Below are 23682 nucleotides of genomic sequence, written 5' to 3' on the forward strand. Positions count from 1 at the left end.
CAAATTACTTGCCAATTCAGTGCTAGGCAACAACAACTGGTGATCAGCTGTGCAATCTACAACTTCTTTGCTCCATGGGATATAGAAAGCAATGAGCTACATGTGAAACTGAACTCACTAAACAGAGGCAGAGGAAGAGTAACATCACTATCAGTTACTCACAATATAGAAAAATGTTGCTGACCACTTTTGTGTCATGGCCAAGGGAGCCATGCCAAATAATGCATCCCAGGAAGTAAGAAATAAATGCACTTCTTTTATGCTCAGCCTGAATACAACAGAACAGTCATTCATACTTGAATACACACTACTGTGTTCCAATCCTTTGATAGTCACAGTAAGAGAATTCTTAAAGGATGATTTTGGTAGGACCATATGATATCAGTGGAGAGTGGTAGGCCTCAAGGAAAGTCCAGAGGAGAGATCCCAGGGAGGTGGAAGCTAGTAGCGGGTCAGAGGTAGATATGGCTGATGTGGACAGATGGCTTCAGTGGACAGACCAGTGACACAGCCAACATAATCAGGGAGTGACAGTAAGTTCCGCACAGACGGAGTACAGGGCAGCAAATGTTGAGTCCAGCATGGGGTACCCAGATGAGACAGAGAGCTATTGCTCAGGCATAACTCAGAGTAAAGGCATTGGTGAAGCTATGGTGAAGAACTTGAAGGAGGTGCCGAGTGAAAACTTGGGACATGACTCAGAACAAAGATGTCAGTGGCTCATATTGTGAACTCAGACAGCATCCCGAGTAAAAACTCGGATGTGACTCTGAGCGTATGAAAACACTGGGCAGTGCGACCTCTGACTGAAGGACTGGTGATTGCAGTTGGCACTATGGCCCAGTGTGACTCCTGGTGTCAGTTGGCTCTCCGTGACTGGTTGGCATTCTTTATAGGTGCCCAGTGGAAGAATACTTCTGTGAGATGGGCAGGCACATGATAAGTAGCACGATAGCCATTGCCTGCAATGGCAGCATTAATTGCAGTGCCTCTCACACCTCTAGTGCCGGAGCAGGCACCACATATTACTGTATTGTCTGTGGAAGATTGGGTTGACAACAAACACATTGTGCGTATGTTTGCGGTCATACTGTTCACCTTGCATATCTTCAGAGGTGTTGCCAGTGGCCAGGACAGGTGGCAGCTTGTTATATACATCTGCGTTTTGTACCATTGGACCCCAAGGGGATACTATAACCATGTGAAGTGAGGCATTTCTGTTGCCAACCGAGCACAGCTCAGAAAAAAAGTGGGAGTGTTGCTGACATTTACAATAGATGAAATGGTGCCTCTGATATGTCCACCATCATGCTTCATCAGTGACCATGTGGAAACATACTGTTCCATCATGTTCATCTGTTTATTTGCCCCTATATCACCTGTCTTCAGTCCTGCTGGACTCAGCTTAACTCAGTGAAGCAGGATATCTTCACCTTTGTCCCTACTAATCAATCTCAATAACATATCTAGGTGTTGACGAGTATGGTTCTCCAGTACTTTCAGTGTCAAGGAGAGTCCGTTCCATGATGATATCTGTAGTGTGCTACATCATCAGCGTTATGAGAAGGAAGCTGTACACTACTTGTTAGATGTCTCTAATTCAGTTGTTCTTGACCTGTTAAATGTTTCTTTTGCAGTTCTTATGACATTAGGCTTTTTAATTTATGCATAATTATGTAATTGCTGCTCATATTAACACTCCATTGCTGTTGGGCAGGTGTACCTCTCAGCAGTATGCCACTGTTTTCAAATATTGCGCAACGGGAACCATGCCTGGACCATGACCATGAGTTGTTGCGACCGGTTGTTATGTCAACCTGGATGCCAGAGAAAGTTGGTGGCATTCCTGGAAGAAGTTTAGTTTTTGCAGAAACTCAGGTAAGGCACTAGTTTAAAGGTTGGGACATACAAACAAGGAACTAGGCATATGAGAACTGACAATTATCAGTAGCTGTTATTTAGCAGTTAAAGAAAGTGAGGCAGCTACAGGTGGTCGGTAGTAAAATAAAGCCCTTTAAGAAATTTAAAGAATTTGTTACCAATAAAAGGAAAGAAGACTGAAATGCAAAAGGTGTAAAAGTTAAGTCATTGTAACTCTGGACACAAGAAATAGACCAGCAAACTGATGTAACATTGGAATTAATCCTGTGCTTTAGGAAGCAGTTTGATAATGGTTAAGAGTAATAAAAACAGTAACACAAAAAATAGAAACATAAATTACATGAGTGTCAGCAAAATTTTTGAAAAATAGGGGCTGAAAATGGGAATAATGTAAAGAGAAAAAGACAGGAGAGGTTACAAACTAATAGAAAGGCACAGGAGGAGGTAGAGAACAAGTAAGACAAGATTTTGATGAGTTGCATATTCAGTGAGATTCCAGAACATTGCAGGATGTTCAGTACGCTATGGATGAAATTCACAGCTGCCTACTGCTCAGCCATTTTCAGGGTAATTAAAAACTAAGGTTTGTGTGTTATTTTTTACATTATTTATACTTGAACTGAGCACTGTGTTAAGATAAATCAAAGGACAGGATAGGAAGTAAATTAATGAGGACCTTTTCAATAAAAGCTGTGCAACTTATTATCATAAATTATGTAGGAAGACTACAAAAAGACTAATTCTTGATCACTATATGGTGCACCATATTGCTCAGGGCATGTTGACAACACATCTGTTGTGGGCCACCTGGAGAGAAGAAATTAATGTAATTGTTGGAATATGTTAGTAGGAAACACAGGAATATTAATCACCATGGTGCTGGAAGAACATAGAATTTTTTTTTTTTTTTTTTTTTTTTTGTTTCTAGAGATACTAGTTCATTGTATAGCGCATTATTCTATGGGGCATTTAATTTGCTGAAGAACTTCCCATGTAGATTTGAATCTGTAGGTGGCCTTAGAGGAAACAAGGTGTACATTGTCTCAGGCTTTAATATCATGTTACCATGTAAAATTGGTATGTTTACAGTCCATTTTCCATTTCATACATTATATTCAAAAGGCTTTTTGCACAAAAATCCACAACCACTCATAAGGATAGGAATAAAACAAGAAAATGGGAAAAACAGATGGTATTTTCCATTAATAGGAAGTATTTTTTAAAAACCAGTTCGGATTTCCAGGAAACAGATTGTTGTGACTCCACAATTTATATTTGGTATAGTGGTTTTTTGTCCCACTGTATCAAATAAAAGCTGTACACTCATCCTCTTCAGTTCAACAAGTCTGAATTTTCAATACCCACATAACAGCATAATGGGCAAAAAAGTTTTAAGAGCCTTGCCCTAGCTGTAATCTTTCAGGACTCAGTAATCAAAGAATTTGTAAAAATATGTCTGTCAGATAACTAAAACATCCAGCAAGCATAATTTAATATGGAAAATTCCTTAAATACATATTTGTTCAGTCTTTGCTCATAAAGAAATCAATGGCATGACTCTTTGTTAATGCTGTGATGCTTGCCATCAGTTTTAATGGTGTCTTGCCTGAATTTCTAGTCACTCCAGTGTTGCAGTTGTCTGTTTTATCTGTGACGTGTAAGCCATTTAGTGACGTTTGCACCATCTGTGACACATGCAAACTGTTTTCCAAATTTAGGCATTTGTAAATTATTGCACGGATCTGGAGATTAATTTTAAAGGAAATAAATAAAATAAATGGTGAAAGATGAGTCTGCCACCAAGAAGTTTCAGGCTACTTAAATCACAGTGATACTGGCCACTTCATTACTGAGGAATTTGTGTACTGCAGAAAACATCAATAAGCAGAAGCACTAAATTTTGCTGTGGGACTGTACATGAAATATAAAAGAGAAGATAAGTATTTTCAGGGAAAATAAATTACATGCTGTATTGGGAAACAAGACTCTGAAAGCTGTTGTCGAGTTTTGCTATTTTGGCTCCAAAATAACTGATGACGGCCAAAGTAGAAAGGATATAAAATGTAGACTGGCAGTGGTAAGGAAAGTGTTTCTGAAGAAGAGAAATTTGTTAACACCGAATACAGATTTAAGTGTTGAGAAGTCTTTTCTGAAATTATTCGTATGGATTCTAGTCATGTATGGAAACGAAACATGGACGGTTAACTGTTTGGACATGAAAGGAATAGAAACTTTTGAAATGTAGTGCTACAAAAGAATTCTGAAGATTAGGTGGGTAGTTCATGTAACTAATGAGGAGGTACTGAATAGAATTGGGAAGAAAAGAAATTTGTGGCGCAACCTGATTGTAAGAAGGGACATGTTACTAGGACACATTCTGACACATCAAGGGATCACCAGTTTATAATTGGAGGGAAGTGTTGATGGTTAAAATCATATAAGGAGACCAAGATGTGAGTACAGTAAGCAGATTCAGAAGGATGTAAGTTGCAGTAGCTATTCAGAGATAAAGAAGTTTGCACAGCGGAGAGTAGTGTGGAGAGCTGCATCAAACCTGTTTTTGGACTGAAGACCAGAACAACAACATTGCGAAACAATTCACCTATATTAAAAGGATATAATATGTCATCTAATTTTGCATTGATAAGGAGAAGGAAACATGTTCTTCTGCATTAAAAAAAAGTAACTTTTAAAAGTATTGTCATTTTTTGCACAAGAGCACAAAATGTATAGTTATTTCACATTACTGCCTGATGATAGCATAATTGAACACTTCGAAATCCCTGGATTCACAATAATAGGAGGCTGAATGGAGAATATTATATTCTCCTGACAGTGAAAAGGTTGTTGTCATTATTTGCTTCAGGAATATTCTATGTTGAAAGTCAGCACACTTTCTTTACTTTCTTACCATCATACTATTTACAACAATACTTAAATTGTCAGCAAACATTATCAAAATACATTTCTTACTGATGAGCAAATTGTCAATTTTGAATACTTGACTTGCTTTTGTGAGCATTCTTGGTTTTGAAGTTTTTCTTATGTCTGATGTTCGTGCCATCTTACCAGATTGGTTTTTATACATTCCTTGTCTTATTAAAATGCTTCTTCATAATTGTTTATCTCTAGAAATGTAATACTTCTAATTTTTTGCGAAAGGTTTACAGCTTTTGATTCATGAAATAGGTTTCTCCGTTCACACAGTACTATTGCACCAATCAGTTCTTATACATAAATTCATTAATTTCACACTGATCAATCCTGAAAAATATGCTGGCCTCTTTTCAGTGTTAGTAATTATGCAAATATTATGCAGGTATAAAATTTACTGGTGAAAACTGTTAAGAAAGAGTTGAATGGCATTCTTGTGTGGGTGATAACCCAGAGGGGTTGGTTCAGTCAGCTTACTGGAAAGGGCTTTTCTTCTTGTATACACAATAGACCATTTGGTCGTAGGTGTGAGGGTTGTGTCTTGAGCATAACTGTTGAGTGGAGGTAACTAACAGGTATATGTAGTGTTGTGTGTCGGGCCTGGCGGTCCAGTAGTAAAGCTCATGCCTGGGAATGAAAAGATCATGGGACTGAATCCTGGTTAATCCATGGAATATTTCAGTCTGCATTTAACCTGACCTTCGCCTCTGAATGATATAAAGATTTTCTTCCTTATCTCAGTAGGCTCTCTGGAGTAGGTAAGGATCATGAAAGTTGCCAAAGTGGGGTGCAATTGAAAGACTTACACCAGGACATTGAGCCATGCTGACTTATTATTATTGTTATTATTATAGTGTGGTGTCATGTTTGTGTTGTATGATTATGGGTAAAGGAAGTGGGTGAAACTCGGTGCTGAATTACAGCCTACTACTCTTCAATAGCATTAAGGGCACACCAAGTGTAGTGGCCTCATCTGACAAAGAGATCATGATCAAACAATGGAAAATCCTGGATGGAATGTAGCAATGTTACGAGAAGGAAAATTGGTACTCACCATATAGTGGAGATGCTGAGTTGCAGATAGGCACAACAAAAAGACTTACAATTAAAGCTTGTTGCTTGAGACCAGTTTGTGTGTGTGTGTGTGCGTGTGTGTGTGTGTGTGTGTGTGTGTGTGTGTGTGTGTGTGTGTGTGTGTCTATTGTTGACAAAGGCCTCAATGGGCGAAAGATATAATTGTGAGTCTTTTTGTTGTGCCTATCAGCGACTCAGCATCTCCACTATATGGTAAAGATCACAATCAAAGTGCACCATGCACTCACTCATGGGACACTGAGGGAAGATTTGAAATTTAATCCAGGATGTTGTCGAAAAAGTCTGATGATCAAGAACTTCTACAGTTCTGCGCATTCTGCTCTTACTGGTGCTGAAAATTTCTTCCCCCACCAGGATCTGAATCAACTACCTCAAAGTTGAGTGACACCACACAGGATTATGTTAGTGACGTCAGCTATGGAATTGTGTAAAAGTAAAAGCTTACAAAGAGGCCGAATGGCGGGCCAGTGACTACTTTCGGGTGACAAAATTCCAGGTACTGCCAATTGACAAACGCAATATTTTTCTATTTTTAGATGTGCCAATCATCACTAATTGGAATTCTGCCTTCTGAAGGTAAGTTTTCGTCAGCCATTCTGTCTCCATAATAATTTAGTGATAAAAAAATATTCTACTAAATGATGTACTGTGTAAAATGGTACTAAAAGTCCTGTCTGGGCTAGAAAGGAAACTAGTCTTCATACAGTTGAGATATTGATGGGCTGCCAGACCCATAAACAAGTGTGAAAACATTGCTGGCTCACCTAGGAAAATGTAGTTGTGCTTATGTATTGTGTTGCTTAGTTGTGTAGGACATTGTTTGAAAATTCAACTGTTTTTTCAAGCTTGTTTACATGCCTGTCAGCTGCTCAGCGCCCCAACAATAGTGTGACTGCCTTTCTTTACTTCCTTCATTATGTATAGGCATTGTATAACAAAGATCAAAACTGAAGGTAGTCTTATGAGTTCTTCATACAAAAATATGAATATTGTTAATTCAAGCATGGGATACAACCACAAATAGAAGGATGTCATTGTTGCCTCCCCTCTCAACTGGCCCCAGCACATAGGTAATCATCATATCTGAATAGAAAAGGTGAAAAGTCCCTTGTGATTTGCGATACACAAAATCATCGTACCTCTGCAATGAAAATAGTTGTGTGCTTATAAGCTACAAAAAAATGTGAGCAGAATTTTAAAAGTAAATAAAAAGATAAGTTAATATTTAATTTGTGCTAAATTCATGTCATGCATTAGGTACAGTTACTATCTACCATACATGTTTATTATGTATATGTAACAAAAATTATAAATTCTGGACTTAACGAGCACAGTTATAATTCTTAATTAAACAAGATAATTCAGGAGGCCATTTACCTTTTATGTAAATGGTTTGGTTGATAATATCGTCAACTTTCTAAGATTGTTTGCAGATGATTTGGTGATGCTGTTGTTCGTACATAGCTGCTAATGAGAATTGCTTAAGGTATTTTAGGTCCATCTATGTACCTACTAAAAATACATATTTATTTTACCACATGTATTTCTTTTACTGACTTAAAACATCATCAGTGGTCCAAAATAAAAAAAGATTTTCAACTCTGGTTTGATTGTAGATCATAAAACAGTTCATTTATAAGCTATTGGATATTGGAAAACATGTGTGAACAACATGTTTTGTCTAGGAACTCAAAATTATAGGAATACATATTCCATTATACAAATTGTGGTTCATGATCTTGCTTTTACAGATTCTTCAGGAGAGTATCCGGATTCCAGGATCTGGTCTGCACTTAGTCTATCGCAGCAGCCAGGCCCCGGGATATTTGTCACGTGTCCTAATGCAGCTGACTCACTCAACAATTCCTCCAACTCTTACCCATGTCCATGTACGTGTAGAAATTGAAGGATCAGTTCACACTCGTACTTACGAAGCTGATCCTCATCTCACACACACATTTGCTTGGAACAAGAGAAATGTTTACAAACAAAAGGTATGTTTTGCTGCAGAAGGCAACACAATGGACAGGTATATTTTTATTTTATTGAAATAAGTTGGTAGTTACTGTCAGGTTCATTCTCATTTTAGACTTGAATACTTATAGATAATTTTATAATCACAAATGAATTCAATAAACCACTGTTGCCAAAGACCGTAGGATTAATTTGCATTCCAAGGGAGTTCAGATCAACAATATTCTGAAAATCTATTAACAGCACTACAAGCACCATTAACCACAAACTGTCACATACTTTTTGTAACAGTTTTCAGCTTCAGGAACTTTTTTTAGATCATTCAACTTTTCAGCACATCTTTGAAAAGAGCAAGTGCAAGTACTTCATCTTGTCACATTTCAGTGGGTCCCTACACATTCATTCAAAACTCTGCTAAAGGTTTCATGTGACTAGCACAGAGGCTGTGGATAAGCCAGAACTCCTTGCCATGTGGGTGCTAGCTTTGCCATATTGTGTGAGAGCATCTGTAGAGTTTGGAAAGAATAGGGAGGAGCCCATAACAATGTCAAGCATTGAGTTGGTCTGTGAGACATGTTCAGATCATCTGGTAGGTAGTGCACTGCCTGTGAAAGGCAGTAGTCTGGCTTCCTTTATAGGACAGCATTCAGTTTTAACTTGTCATATACAATTATTGTACCATATTGCATAATAATTAATTCTCAATTCATAGACTTTTGGAGGCAGGACTGACAGGAATATAAAATAGCCGAATGTATAATTTTGGTAATTTTATGATACATTTTACCTACTTATTGTGTGAAGGTTGAACTTCTCTTTGGCACCGTGCATCAAAGGAAAACTTTTCTATGCGGTATGTTTTTGAAGCCTTCATGCTAGGACTTACATTACAAAGACAATGATAATTTTTATCCTCACTCACTTCTTTTTGTGATTATTTACAGAAAACTAAATAAATTTTTGTGATCAGAGAAAACAAGACAGAAACTCGAGCTCAAATTTGAGAGCATCAATTAGTAACTTTTTGTGTTATGACTTCAACAATAATACAAAAAATATTAGGATGTGTATCAAGACCATTTAAGTGTGAAACAAGAAGACCAATGTCTTTAGCTTCCTCTGTTTAGGTTAAGGGTTAAGAAATCCAAAAAACAACAGTGCCTTATATGCCATGTAATACTAAACATACGAGGAATCTTGTAAAGATTATTAATAGTAATGGCTGAAGTAATATATTTTTTCTGTATTTTGATAGTCACCCATAGTCATATCTATTTATGGAAACTGTAAAAATATCTATTCATATCTTAACAACTAGCTCTAACTGTAGCTAAAAGGGCAGTTCTGATCTTCTCTAAGTGAAAAACACACTGGACTTGGATTAGATTACAGGGTCAGTCAGTCAAACCTGAAATAAGTCATGTTTTATCTTGGAGTAATAATATTTCATATTTCGCATGCTGATGGAATGAGACCATCACACAGGTTCATTTGTGCAAGAATCAAATGGTAAACTGTCTTTCATTAGTGTTATGTTGGGAAACTTATTTCTTCCATGAAAGAAGTCGATTATAAAATGAATCTAATTGGTGCATATGTACTGAAATATTGCTCACGTGTGTCAGATGTGCATAAAGTTGGAGTAGTAGGTTATATTTAATATGTCTTATAAAGATAAGAGGAAATATCATGAGTTCTGCAGAGATGGATGTTGTTGCAGAATCTGAATAGTTGCAGAATCTGAATAGTTGCAGAATCTGAATTGATGCATGCTTCATTTTTATGGATGATCTACCAATATACTGTTACTGCCTTGCAGAGGGATTGTGGAAGTCAGAGTAGCTTGTTTACAAATCGCTGATATGTGGATAGATAGTTATCACTCACACCCAGCATCTGCAAATAGAAAAATGAACCCCTAAGAAACAATTAAGTGGAAAATGTCTGCAGAGTACATCGGTCTCATGGGCTGGATTTGTCCACCAATTAGTATTGTGTGAACAGTGAAAAGATCAAGAATGAAGTATTCCTAACTTGATTTTTACACATTGTTTGTCTCCTAGAATTCTCTCTTTTGCAGTTGTCCTGTAATCGTTGATGTTATGAACAGCCATTAAATAACATACACAACGTTTCAAAAAGTAATATGCAATCACCTGATATTTATTGCCACACAGCAAATTTCAATGATCATCTTGTATTCATGAATTTATACAGTTAATACGTCACAGGCCAACACTTCACTTAATCTAAGAGTGGTTTGACAGAATTTTTAAAGTGGCAAGATATGAACTTAACATAGATTGATTATGAGATCACTGATCAGCCCTCTTTCCCATAGATTTATTTATTCAGACTAGTGGGTACTGAGTGAACACTATATAGTATCTGCACTCTTTAATTGTTCAAGCTTGACTGACTGAAGCTTCATGCCGGATGCCTATTTATAGATGCATGTGTTACAGAAAACTATAAATTGGTAAAATACTAAATTTATACATTTTGATTATTAATATAAAACAAAGCAAAATTAGAGGACACAACGAAACAACAGTCAGAAAAGTAATTTTGTTTAACTAAAAGCTGTATAGCTAGCAAATGACAAAATTATCAGCACTGTTTTAAGGGAGAGCAGTTTAATGTAAAAGTTCACTAAAACATATCTTGATGTCTACATTTTCTAACGGAATAATTAATAAATTAACAGGATATAAATGAAAGTATACACTTTCACAAACAGAAAAATCAGGACTACAAAACTTTTGTACTGAATTTTGGAAATAATTACTTTTTAAGGTTGCACCATTTTAGAACATGACAGGTTTGAATACAAATAACAATTGAAATATGAAGTTTTTGTAAAAGGTAATGTGTTTGTTGAAAGGTAAAAAATGAGGGTTTTCTGATACCCTTTGTGAATATAAAGGCAAACAACTTTTAGTAGCACTGAAAATTTACTTGCACGTGGTTTACATGTATAATAAGTGACAAATATTTATTTGAAGAAAATATATCCATGTGAACTAATTATACCATTGTCATCAGTAATCAGGAAATTACGTAGTGAATAATAAAGTTTTATGAAATATGCCATGGACAAGAATTTAGTCATTTTATGTAACTATATTTATTTTTCCATATAAATCTCTTTTTTCAGGACACATATCGTACACAGGATATTGGACAGAAAACTTTTTTATCTATTGGTTTTACAAACATCAAACATAAATTATGTAAATTTTTATAACAGTTAATAATTACAGTTTTTTAAATACTGTATATTTTTTACTTATTTCTACAATTAAAGATACAAATTACATTTTTTCTTGCATGAGATACTGAGAAATTGAATAGCAGCAGTTTTTCAGAAGGTAGGCTGTCACAGAGTTTTTAAAGCTCTGTAGTTCAGGAAGAGATTTTATTTATCTTGGTAATCTTTTGTATAATTTTGTTCCTGCATGATATACACCTTTTTGGCATAGTGTGGTGTTACAATGATTGACATTTATGTCACTGTCTGACTGGGTGCTATAATCATGGACACTTTTGTTTTGAGGAAAAAGGTTTTCTTTTCTCAGTATACCTTTTTTTTAACATGCATGACTATTTCCAGTATATAAATGCAGGGAAGAGGTAAGATCTTTAGATCTTTAAAGAAAGGTTTGCATGGTTTTATGCTGCTCACTCGTTTCATTATTCTTATAATTGCCTTTTGTTTGCTGAAAACTGATTTGTCCTGGTGTACATTTCCCCAGAAAATGATACCGTACTTCAGTATTGAATGTATGTGAGCAAAGTATACAGCCCTAACTGTTTCTGCACTAGTATTGTTGCCAAGAATTCTTACTACATAGCTCAATTTTGCTGGTTTTGAATTTAGGGATGTGATACGAGTGCTCCATTTGAGGTTGTCCTGGATATGAATTCCAAGAAATTTTGTTTCATTGACAACACTAATGATATTGTTATCTATACTTATTACGGGCTGTATCGCATTTTTATTCTGATCTGTATGGAAATTCATTAGTACCATTTTTTGGGGATTAACTATTAGCCTTTTTCTGGTAAACCCTTCAGACACTTCTTTTGCAGACGCAGTGTGATTTTCTTTTTTACTTCCTTCAAGTAATAGACAGGTGTCATCTGCAAATGGTACAGGTTCAGAATCCCTAACATGTGATGGGAAATCATTAATGTATACCAAAAAAAGAAGGGGACCTAAAATAGAGCCCTGTGGAACACATGATGTAGCCCACATGGCTCCAAAAGGTGTACCTGGATGTAAGCGTAGGCTTCCGCGGCCGTTGTCTTCTTCAATAAAATTCTTCAGGGTATCAGACCGCATCGTCATAATTTTAAATTGCGCCAACGTTTCGGCCAGCGTTGCAGCTAGCCTTCATCAGGGCCTTACGTTAACTGCTAAATGAACACACTTGGATTCCTTAAATAGCTGCACGAGAAAACCGTGTCGTTACTTGATTGGCTGTACTAGGAGGAGGAGGAGGGGTGAAAGGTATGCTTTATTGGTGTTTCCTTTATTATCTGTTATTGGCTGAAATAGCTGTTTTCTATTGGTCTTTATATTAATCCACCCCATTGGAGGAGACGGACGAATAGCGAACAGGTGATGGCTGTGACGTCACACTGTTTCCATTCTGTCCAGAAGCCGGCTGCGGCGTGCCATTGCTTTGTGTGCTTGCGACCACTGCTGTGGCTCTCCGCGTGTCCGCATGGGCCGCCACGGCACTGCCGCCGCTCCGTAGCCCTGCTATTGCAGGCAGCCAAGACCTCGGAAGCTTGTACCCGTCCTCTCTATTCATGTTGGCGGGTCTTTTGGCTATTTCTATCGCCTCTCTAATCTTTCTTTTGAAAGTGAGAGGCTGTTTCGCCAGGACGCGGGCTTCTTGAAAAAATATTGGTTTCCCGCACTCGTCCCGGTGTTCCGCCACTGCTGACTTAGTGTGTTGTTTCAGGCGGATATATCTTTCATGTTCCGAGAGCCTAGTGCTGATCGGACGTCCCGTCTCACCTATGTAAACTAATCCACACGCACAACCAATTTCATACACGCCAGCTGTGTGTAGTTTGTCAACTGCATCCTTGGTAGAACCGAGCATGTCTGATATTTTGTTTCTGCTTCGGAATTCGGAAAATTGGTTTGATGTCGGCTTTTCGTAGAATTTTGCCAATACGTTCGGTGACCCCTTGTACATATGGTAACACAGCAATGCTCTGTGCCTCCTTCTCCTCTTCCCTATTAGTCTTCTCCCTTGTCGACATGGTGCTGTCTATCATCTGCTTCCCATAGCCATTAGTTCCGAAGATGGACCTGAGGTGTTCAAGTTCTGTCTTCAGATGTTCTTCGTCGCTTATCCTGTACGCTCTCTTCGTTAGCGTGTGCAGGGCGGACTTCTTCTGCGTGGGGTGATGGTGGGAGGAGGCGTGAAGGTACCTGTCCGTATTGGTTGGTTTCCTGTACACTTTGTGGCCAAGTTTACCATCAGGTTTTCGATAAACTTCCACGTCGAGAAAAGGCAGCACCCCATTCTTCTCTGTTTCCATTGTAAACTGGATTTTTCTATGCTGTTGGTTAAGGTGCTTGTGGAAGTTCTGTAACTCCTCTTCTCCGTGGGGCCAGATGACGAAAGTATCATCGACATAGCGAAGCCAACAATTTGGACGTAATGGTGCGGACTGGAGGGCTGTTTCCTCAAATGCCTCCATGAAAATTTCTGCTGCGATAGGCGATAGGGGTGAGCCCATAGCTACACCGTCAGTTTGTTCATAAAATTGACCTCTCCACCTGAAATAGGTGGTCGTCAGACAGTGGCGCACAAGCTCACATACATCAGGTGCCACGCGTTCTTCTAGGATGTTCACAGTATCTGACACTGGGACATTCGTGAATAGGGATTTGACGTCGAAGCTAACCATCAGATCTTGGTCCGTAACACGCATTTCCTTTAGGAGAGACACGAAGTGAGTGGAATCCTTAACGTAGGACTCGGTTTGATGCACTAGGTGTCGGAGCCTAGGTGCCAGTTCTTTCGCTAGGTAGTAGGTCGGCGAATTTATACTGTTTACTATGGGCCTTAAGGGGAAGTCGGTTTTGTGTACCTTCGGTACACCATATATCCTTGGTGCCTGTGTCACTTGCGGGATGAATCTTCTGGCCTTGTCGAAATTGATTCTGGAGTGCTTGAGCAGTGCCTGCGTCGTTTTGATTACCTTGGCCGTCGGATCTCCCTGAAGTTTCTTGTAGATAGGTTCTGCGAGAATATCTTCCATTCGTTTGTTGTAATCAGTCGTGTCCAAGACTACAGTGGCGTTGCCCTTATCTGCCTGTACCACTACTAAGTGGGGGTTGTCCCTGAGTTCCTTAATGGCATGATATTCCTCAGCGTTGATGTTTTGCTTCGGTGGCTTTGCTTTATTCAGAACTCTGACCGTTTCCTGCCGGATCTTCTCCGCCTCAGCCTGTGGCAGATGACGTACCGAAGCCTCTACGGATTCTATAATATCTTCTTTTGGAACTCGCTTAGGTGCGACTGCGAAATTCATCCCCTTGGCCAGGATTGCTGTGGTTGCTTCGCTCAAGGTGTGGCTGGAGAGGTTGACCACTGTCCGTCGCCTGTCCAGCGTCAATGTTTCGTCCGTGGCTTTCTGTTGTAGTTTGTCGTACTTTCTCATCTGGCGGTTAGTAATACTATTGCTGGTCCTTGATGCTTGCTGAAAGGTTAACCTGTCGACTTTATCCCAGTCTTCCATCTGAAGTTTTCCGGCCAGAAATAGGTGCAGATCACACAAATTCCTGTTGTGAGCATCGAGACTTATGCGGATGTGGCGAATCCTTTCCCGTAGCAATGCTTTACTGGCGTTAACACAGATATTCCTCGCCTTGTTCGTTTTTATGTGAGACGTCAACCGCAAAGAATACGGCACAACACTCGTGTCTCTGCATCTCTTCAAAAAAGCAAGGTCATTCAGCAGTTTACATCTTTTTAAACGCAGTGCTTCTAACTTCTTGATGTTTCCGTGGATTTCCTGCCCATACAGGTTGGTTAAATGTAAGCGTAGGCTTCCGCGGCCGTTGTCTTCTTCAATAAAATTCTTCAGGGTATCAGACCGCATCGTCATAATTTTAAATTGCGCCAACGTTTCGGCCAGCGTTGCAGCTAGCCTTCATCAGGGCCTTACGTTAACTGCTAAATGAACACACTTGGATTCCTTAAATAGCTGCACGAGAAAACCGTGTCGTTACTTGATTGGCTGTACTAGGAGGAGGAGGAGGGGTGAAAGGTATGCTTTATTGGTGTTTCCTTTATTATCTGTTATTGGCTGAAATAGCTGTTTTCTATTGGTCTTTATATTAATCCACCCCATTGGAGGAGACGGACGAATAGCGAACAGGTGATGGCTGTGACGTCACACTGTTTCCATGCTGTCCAGAAGCCGGCTGCGGCGTGCCATTGCTTTGTGTGCTCGCGACCACTGCTGTGGCTCTCCGCGTGTCCGCATGGGCCGCCACGGCACTGCCGCCGCTCCGTAGCCCTGCTATTGCAGGCAGCCAAGACCTCGGAAGCTTGTACCCGTCCTCTCTATTCATGTTGGCGGGTCTTTTGGCTATTTCTATCGCCTCTCTAATCTTTCTTTTGAAAGTGAGACGACGATGCGGTCTGATACCCTGAAGAATTTTATTGAAGAAGTGTACCTGGAGTTCATTTCCTTCCATGTACTTAATTTCAGTTACCTGAGAATGATATTCCAAATATGATTTAATCCACTGATTTGGCACACCTCATACACCTCATACACCTCCTAAGGGCCTGGGTTCGATTCCCGGCTGGGTCGGAAATTTTCTCCGCTCAGGGACTGGGTGTTGTGTTGTCCTAATCATCATCATTTCATCCTCATCGACGCGCAGGTCGCCGAAGTGGCGTCAAATCGAAAGACCTGCACCAGGCGAACGGTCTACCCGACGGGAGGCCCTAGCCACACAACATTTCCATTTACCATACCGTTCAAGCTTCCTCAAGAGGACAGAATGATCAATCACATCAAAAGCTTTTGTTAGGTCTAGAAATAAGTCTGAGATATTTCTGTGGTTGTCTACTGCATTTAAGACATGGTTTATCAGGTTGAAAGTGGCTTTTTCAATTGATCGCTGTGGGCTGAAGCCATGTTGACATCCAGAAATAATATTATTCCTGTCGAAGAATGTAGTTAGTTGTGAAAGGAACACTTTTTCAATAATTTTTGAAAACTCTAACAGTAGAGAGACAGGCCAATAGTTACCCATATTGCTGATCACCTTTCTTATATAAGGGTATTACTTTTGCCATTTTCAGTTGCAGTGGGAAGACACCACATGATAAGGAAAAATTGCATATGTCTAATAAAGGAGAGAGTATTTGTCTTGCTGTTATTTTTATAATATAATCTGGAATATCATCAATACTAGTTGAATAATTGTTCTTCAGTGAGTGAATGGTATTTAGGAGCTCTGTTGGGCCTATTGAACTGAGGAACATGGATATATTATTTGTTTCAATAAACATAATTTCTTTCCATGTCTTATTAGTTGGCTTTCCAAATTTTTCCTTCACTAATTTTCCAGCAACACTTGCATAATAAGAAATGAAGCTGTTTGCAACTTCCCTAGGGTCAGTGACATTCTTACCATTGAACAATATCACAATATATTTGTGAGTTGTCTTCTTCCCCGAAAGATCCTGCACAGCTTTCCACATGGACTTAGTTTTATTGGATGGCTTCATAATATATTTGTCATTTTCCTTAACTTTTGCCTCTTTTATACCACGTTTCAAAACTAGCTTGTATTTTTTGAAATGACTAAGAAATTCTGGACTGCTGTCAGTTTTTGACTGCAGAAAAAGTTCCCGCTTTCTTTCTACACTGGATGAAATGTGATTTACAGGTATATTACGAGGGCAGCTCAATAAGTAATGCAACACATTTTTTTTCTCGGCCAATTTTGGTTGAAAAAACCGGAAATTTCTTGTGGAATATTTTCAAACATTCCCGCTTCGTCTCGTATAGTTTCATTGACTTCTGACAGGTGGCAGCGCTGTACGGAGCTGTTAAAATGGCGTCTGTAACGGATGTGCGTTGCAAACAACGTGCAGTGATCGAGTTTCTTTTGGCGGAAAACCAGGGCATCTCAGATATTCATAGGCGCTTGCAGAATGTCTACGGTGATCTGGCAGTGGACAAAAGCACGGTGAGTCGTTGGGCAAAGCGTGTGTCATCATCGCCGCAAGGTCAAGCAAGACTGTCTGATCTCCCGCGTGCGGGCCGGCCGTGCACAGCTGTGACTCCTGCAATGGCGGAGCGTGCGAACACACTCGTTCGAGATGATCGACGGATCACCATCAAACAACTCAGTGCTCAACTTGACATCTCTGTTGGTAGTGCTGTCACAATTGTTCACCAGTTGGGATAGTCAAAGGTTTGTTCCCGCTGGGTCCCTCGTTGTCTAACCGAACACCATAAAGAGCAAAGGAGAACCATCTGTGCGGAATTGCTTGCTCGTCACGTGGCTGAGGGTGACAATTTCTTGTCAAAGATTGTTACAGGCGATGAAACATGGGTTCATCACTTCAAACCTGAAACAAAATGGCAATCAATGGAGTGGCACCACACCCACTCCCCTACCAAGAAAAAGTTTAAAGCCATACCCTCAGCCGGTAAAGTCATGGTTACAGTCTTCTGGGACGCTGAAGGGGTTATTCTGTTCGATGTCCTTCCCCATGGTCAAACGATCAACTCTGAAGTGTATTGTGCTACTCTTCAGAAATTGAAGAAACGACTTCAGCGTGTTCGTAGGCACAAAAATCTGAACGAACTTCTCCTTCTTCATGACAACGCAAGACCTCACACAAGTCTTCGCACCCGAGAGGAGCTCACAAAACTTCAGTGGACTGTTCTTCCTCATGCACCCTATAGCCCCGATCTCGCACCGTCGGATTTCCGTATGTTTGGCCCAATGAAGGACGCAATCCATGGGAGGCACTACGCGGATGATGAAGAAGTTATTGATGCAGTCGACCAGTGGAATGGTACCGTGCGGGCATACAGGCCCTCATTTCAAGGTGGCGTAAGGCCGTAGCATTGAATGGAGATTACGTTGAAAAATAGTGTTGTGTAGCTAAAAGATTGGGGAATAACCTGGTGTATTTCAATGCTGAATAAAACAACCCCTGTTTCAGAAAAAAAATGTGTTGCATTACTGCCCTCGTAGTAATTGCGAAAGGTGGTCACTATAGCCGGTATCAAAGTTTTCTAATGTGCACTTGTCCATGTTTACACATACCTGATGAAGGAGAGTGACACTAGTTTTTGTTACATGTGTTGGGGAGCTAACACTCAGACAAAGATTGTAGGCTTTTATAATATTTAAGAACTTTTCCCTGTGAAGGCTATGGTTCAGAAAGTCAGTGTTACAATCTCCACACAGTACCACTGTTTTTCTCAGTTGTCTTGAGTTGCCTAAAGCAAGGTCCAGTTTTTTTTTAAGAAAAAAAAACACTTATGTTGCCAACAGGAGATCTATACACATATAAAATAATATTTTTTTCAGACATTAACTCAACAGCTGAGATTTCAAATTCTCTTTCACACCCTAGATGCCTTATATACATTATGGGAAAAATAAAATATATATATACATTTAAGGAGTATGATTGTAGCAATTGGAGCCATTTCATCATATTATGCCCCAGTTAGTTAAGACAAGTAGAAGGAGGGTAAGAACTGAGAGCCTGATGTGGAGTCCAAGTTATTGCAGTCAATAATACAAGGTGTACAAAGTGAAAAGGGTTCACCTCTCATAGAAGGAAATGAAACGAAAGATAGTTCTTCAACATAGTAATAACTCTAAATGTGGAAAACAAAGTTGTATTGAGAAACTGGTGATGGCAAGCACTGACACTGACGTTTTAGAGTATCAGATAAGCTGTATTACAATGCATCTTCCTCATTATACACCAGTTGTTTTGCAATAATAGATGAGCATTTCTGTCACATTTTCTGATGTTAATGTGTACAATAATGTAACTAATCAGCTTCACATTCCAAAATCCTCTTTGTGCTCTGCTACATCTGATTTCACATTTTTTTTCTCCTTTCTCTTACGCTTTTCTCTAGTGAATAAAAATATACATATTTCATTCTGGAGTTAACATCTTCATCTCATTTTGTTTCCAGTGGATGTATTTGAGAGGAGCTTTCCAGTTCAGGCATTCACTTCACAACTGAAATTATACTGCCCTGGGCAAAAATATTTACCCATAGTATTTGTCTGTGTAATTTTTTAGTGTGTTTAAAAAGAGTTAAATTGATGACTTGCCTGACATGATGTTGGATGTACCAAATGAAAAGAGACCACTAAATTCTAAAATCACAATTAAGTATAGATCTTTTTTATTGAAATTCAAGAGACCATTGATGCTTGTATAAATATGAAAATAACTTTATGTATCTTGAATGACAAGTTTTACTGAATATCCTACATATTTTATTTACTTTATTCTATTGTAAATTGATCTGTTATGTTTTGACAGGTATATGGGGTTGCTCAAGCCAAAATATCTGTAGGTTACCAGTACTCCAGCTGCCCTGCAGTAATTTGGGAGACACAAACTGCAATGTTGCAGGGTTTTGATGTTGACATATCTGATGTGGGTGGTTGGAGCCTTGACATTCATCACCACTACAATTTTCATGAAGGTTAGTTTCTTAGCAAATTGCTCAGTAGATTTGTTTTGTAAGATGCATAAAAATATACACTTTATTCCAATAATAAATGTTTTTGTCTTTCTTGGAAATATATGATGTTATGTATAAGAATGAGATTTTCTCATGTAGACTTAAAATTCTTATTGATGTATTTTAACCTGTGTAGGTGTTGTCACTAAACTGTGATGGGTCAGTAATAGTCAACTTGTGGATAGTCAGTTTGATTTCTAATAGTTAAAGACAATTTTCTCACTGAAATATGGTCACAAGAGAAAGTGGAGGTGGCGGGGTATACCTTGCAGTGATAAGATTGTGTGCCATTGACATGGGTTAATTTCCCAATATAATGCTAGATTTACACTTCTGAATTCATTTTCTTTCCATACTCTCTCTTCTACTTGAAACTCAAACATAATTTAAAAAAAACATATCAATCCAATTCAAGCTCCTAAGTCAAATCATTTTAACTTTATAGTTATGCAGTTCACAAACATATGTGATACAGATGACTGTGAGATGTTATTGTGTAGTATAATTTTGTAATTTTATTATTAGATGTATGGAAGATAATGTACTCTCAGCATGAGAGAGTATAAAAAGGGAGAAATTTCTTGATAAATTGTTTTTTTTTTAAATCATTGAGGTTTTTGTGGTAGGTTCCTCATTTGTTGCCTTCTCATATTGTTTCTCCGGTCTTTGGCCAATGGATGTTTGTTTTTCTGATGTTTTGCTATCATTAGTGACTGGAATTGTTGAAAGTTCACTCTCTACTACAGTTGCTGGACTCCAGTGACAGAGCTCTGAAAAATAATAAGACAACCATTGACTTACTATCTGAAGAAGAATGTCATTGGAAAGCACAGCAATCTGTTGTTAACCAGATTGATGCTTCAGTAAATGAGGTTCTAAAATATCTGTTTCCCTTAAAAGGCAGTGACGTAGCAAAAATTCTTTTTACATTTCACTATTTTCAACTTTTTGTTTTAACAGTCTTTATGTTATACAAAGGAGAACAAGGCATTGAACCTTTGATGGAAAAATCCTGAACAATATACTCAATAAAATTACAGTATTCATGAACAGTATTACATTTAACTTTGATTAGTGAAATGATTGGCCAATTTTAGAGTTAATGAAAAAATACTAATATAAATATAATGTTGTTACTGTGTCTTTGTCTTTGAGATAATGTGGCAAGTACAACTAACTGAAGAGAAAAAATGTGGTTTCACATGCATTGTATTTACACTTTATGCAGGTATTCTACAAAAAGGAGATGGGTCGACTTTACATTATAAGCAGTACCCTCGAACTGTGAAAGTGGTTATGGGAACAGGACTGCAGAGACCACTCCAGTGTTCAGATTGCAATGGTGTTGCGAAGGATGCTCGCTTGCTCACCCCAGTAGCTCTTGCAAGTGGCCCTGATGGCAGTTTGTACGTGGGTGATTTCAACCTTGTTCGCCGTGTTACACCAGAAGGAAACGTATTTACAGTTTTGCAGCTAAGGTATGAGTTTTCCAAAACAATCTTCCTTAAGTATTTTAGTTAGTTATTTTATTGTGCTTGTTGACCTTGTCAACAGCACAGTTCCATTGTGATATTTAAGGCTCATAGTTTCCATATAACACACTGCTATTTTACTCTTCATAGAACCCAATGAATGTTTTGAGTATAGAAAAACAAAAATAATTACAATTTCAGTAACCCACCCAGAGTGAGCTGGTGTGGTAGTTAAACACTGGACTTACATTTGAGAAGACAGCAGTTCCAATCCTGTCCAGCCACCCAACTCTGTAGATCGCCTAAATTGCACAAGACAAATGCTTAGATAGTTGACTTGAAGAGGGCATCACTAATTTCCTTTCCAAACCTTCCTCAGTCTGAGCTCTTGGTTGCTCTCCAGTGATCTTATCTTTCTTGCAGTAACAAGTTACACTTCTCAATCATTCATGCAGCCATAATTACAAGAGCATACTGGAAAGTAATGAGTCTGAATTTTTTATTCTATTCTCAATATAGGTTGAGGTATTACTCATCGTGTATATTACTTGATCGGCTTTCCTGCTTCATTGACATGAGTTGCAACCCTCTGCTGCTAGAGGACTGTGAATTTTAGCCTGTAACATGGCATTTTGTAGCATAACTATGTCAGTGCTTGAGAAGCTGTGTAACATAATTGAGTTTCTAACTACAGAAAATGTACTTGCAATTGAAATCTGTAGAAGAATGTAAGCTGTGTTGGCGGTGATTGTATCAACATCAGTAATGTGTAATGTTGGGTTGTTCATGCTCGTAATGAAGGGAACGATGGTGGTGATCTCAACATGTGAGACAAAGCTCAGACTGGATGACTTTGCACCATCTGATATTCATGTGTTTCCAAAACTTACAGAACACTTTTGAGGACTTCACTCGGATAGTGATGCAGTGGTGCAAGCAACATTCTACAGTGACAGTATCAACAAACCGATCTCTCAACAATCCCGGATCTATGATATTTCTGAACCCGGGGAAAACTTCATAATGGCACGACCTCCTCTCCCCTCCCACTCCTCGAGCATTTGAGATAGGGTGTCAAAAATTTTAAAAAATCAAGTTTTCAAAAATATGTTCATTTTGTACACAAACAAACACAAACATACACACAAAATTCAAGCTTTCGCAACAAACAGTTGCTTCATCAGGAAAGAGGGAAGGAGAGGGAAAGACGAAAGGATGTGGGTTTTAAGGGAGAGGGTAAGGAGTCATTCCAATCCCGGGAGCGGAAAGACTTACCTTAGGGGGAAAAAAGGACAGGTATACACTCGCGCACACACACACACACACACACACACACACACACACACACACACATATATATCCATCCGCACATACACAGACACAAGCAGACATTTGTAAGGGCAAAGAGTTTGGGCCAGTTTGCAAACAGGTTCTTACGCACTTTATCTTTCAAATTGGGCTCCACCAGATGGTGTACAATATCAGTAACTGAAAATTGGTTAAGTTTTTGATATTTATATGCAGAAAATAAAGCTCTTTCAAACTATCTCTGATAAAATAGTTCATCTGGATACAGTTCGCTATGAAATAGCATCTATTAAGCAATTTTGCATTTTGAGGTGGAATTCACAACTATTTCGCATTTATCGCAAAATGTGAATTTTTCTGGTCCCTAGTCATTACTGAGTATCTCACTATTCTCACTATACCTCCGTTTAAATCAAATATCTATTTTTTTTTTTTTTTTTCAGTGCAACCCAGGTGTCATACCAGTATTACTTGAGTGTTTCTCCTGCTGATGGTCACTTGTATATATCTGACCCAGAAAGACATCAAGTTCTTAGAGTGCTATCTGTGGAGCCAATACAAGATCCAGGAATTAATTGGGAGCCTGTTGTAGGATCTGGTGAGCGATGCATTCCAGGAGATGAAACTCATTGTGGTGATGAGGGCCCGGCTCGTGAAGCAAAGCTTGCACATCCTAAAGGTATTTTTTGTATGGTTTTATGTAGGTACTACATATTTAATATCCATTTTTAAAGGTCAAATTAAATTTGTAAGCATTTTATACAGTGCCATCTTATTAAGTATACAGAGTACTTATAAATGGTGGAAAAATTAAAAAAAAATTAAAATATGGCTTTATTAAATTCTATAGTCTTTCCTGATTATATTGATATATACATTATAGGGTTTCAAATGAAAAGTGACCTATATATACCAAATTTTAAAGTTACGGTCATGTATGCTGCCACGCCCCCTTTATTTCTGTTACAGAAACCAGTGTTATTTCGAAAATAACTGTGAATTTTCTGTTTCCAGTGATTATATGTATGATGCATTCTATATGTTGGTAACAGTCCATATTTCTAGTGTCTGTAAATGATTATCATTGCTAGTATTTACTTTTGTTTCACTGAAGCAGTTTGTTCATGTGTTACTGAATGTTTATTTCTTAAGTGCTACATATATTTGTGGAAGTACATTTCCTTTAGTGTGCAATAAATATGAACTATGCCACATCAAGAAATTCAATAAA

At 38.5% G+C, this 23682-nt stretch overlaps 1 protein-coding gene across 1 annotated transcript in view; it reads left to right on the forward strand.

Moving 5' to 3' along the window:
* Window positions 1-23682, forward strand: part of LOC124606110 (teneurin-a) — a 360362-nt gene that overhangs the window by 247385 nt on the left and 89295 nt on the right. Inside the window, exons 14-18 of the mRNA XM_047138074.1 lie at window positions 1718-1878; window positions 7662-7904; window positions 19467-19632; window positions 20900-21149; window positions 22895-23130. Coding sequence (XP_046994030.1) covers window positions 1718-1878; window positions 7662-7904; window positions 19467-19632; window positions 20900-21149; window positions 22895-23130 — 1056 coding nt within the window. The remainder of the gene's footprint in view (window positions 1-1717; window positions 1879-7661; window positions 7905-19466; window positions 19633-20899; window positions 21150-22894; window positions 23131-23682) is intronic.

The sequence above is a fragment of the Schistocerca americana genome, chromosome 3 (genome assembly GCF_021461395.2).
Source record: "Schistocerca americana isolate TAMUIC-IGC-003095 chromosome 3, iqSchAmer2.1, whole genome shotgun sequence".
NCBI lineage: Eukaryota > Metazoa > Arthropoda > Insecta > Orthoptera > Acrididae > Schistocerca > Schistocerca americana.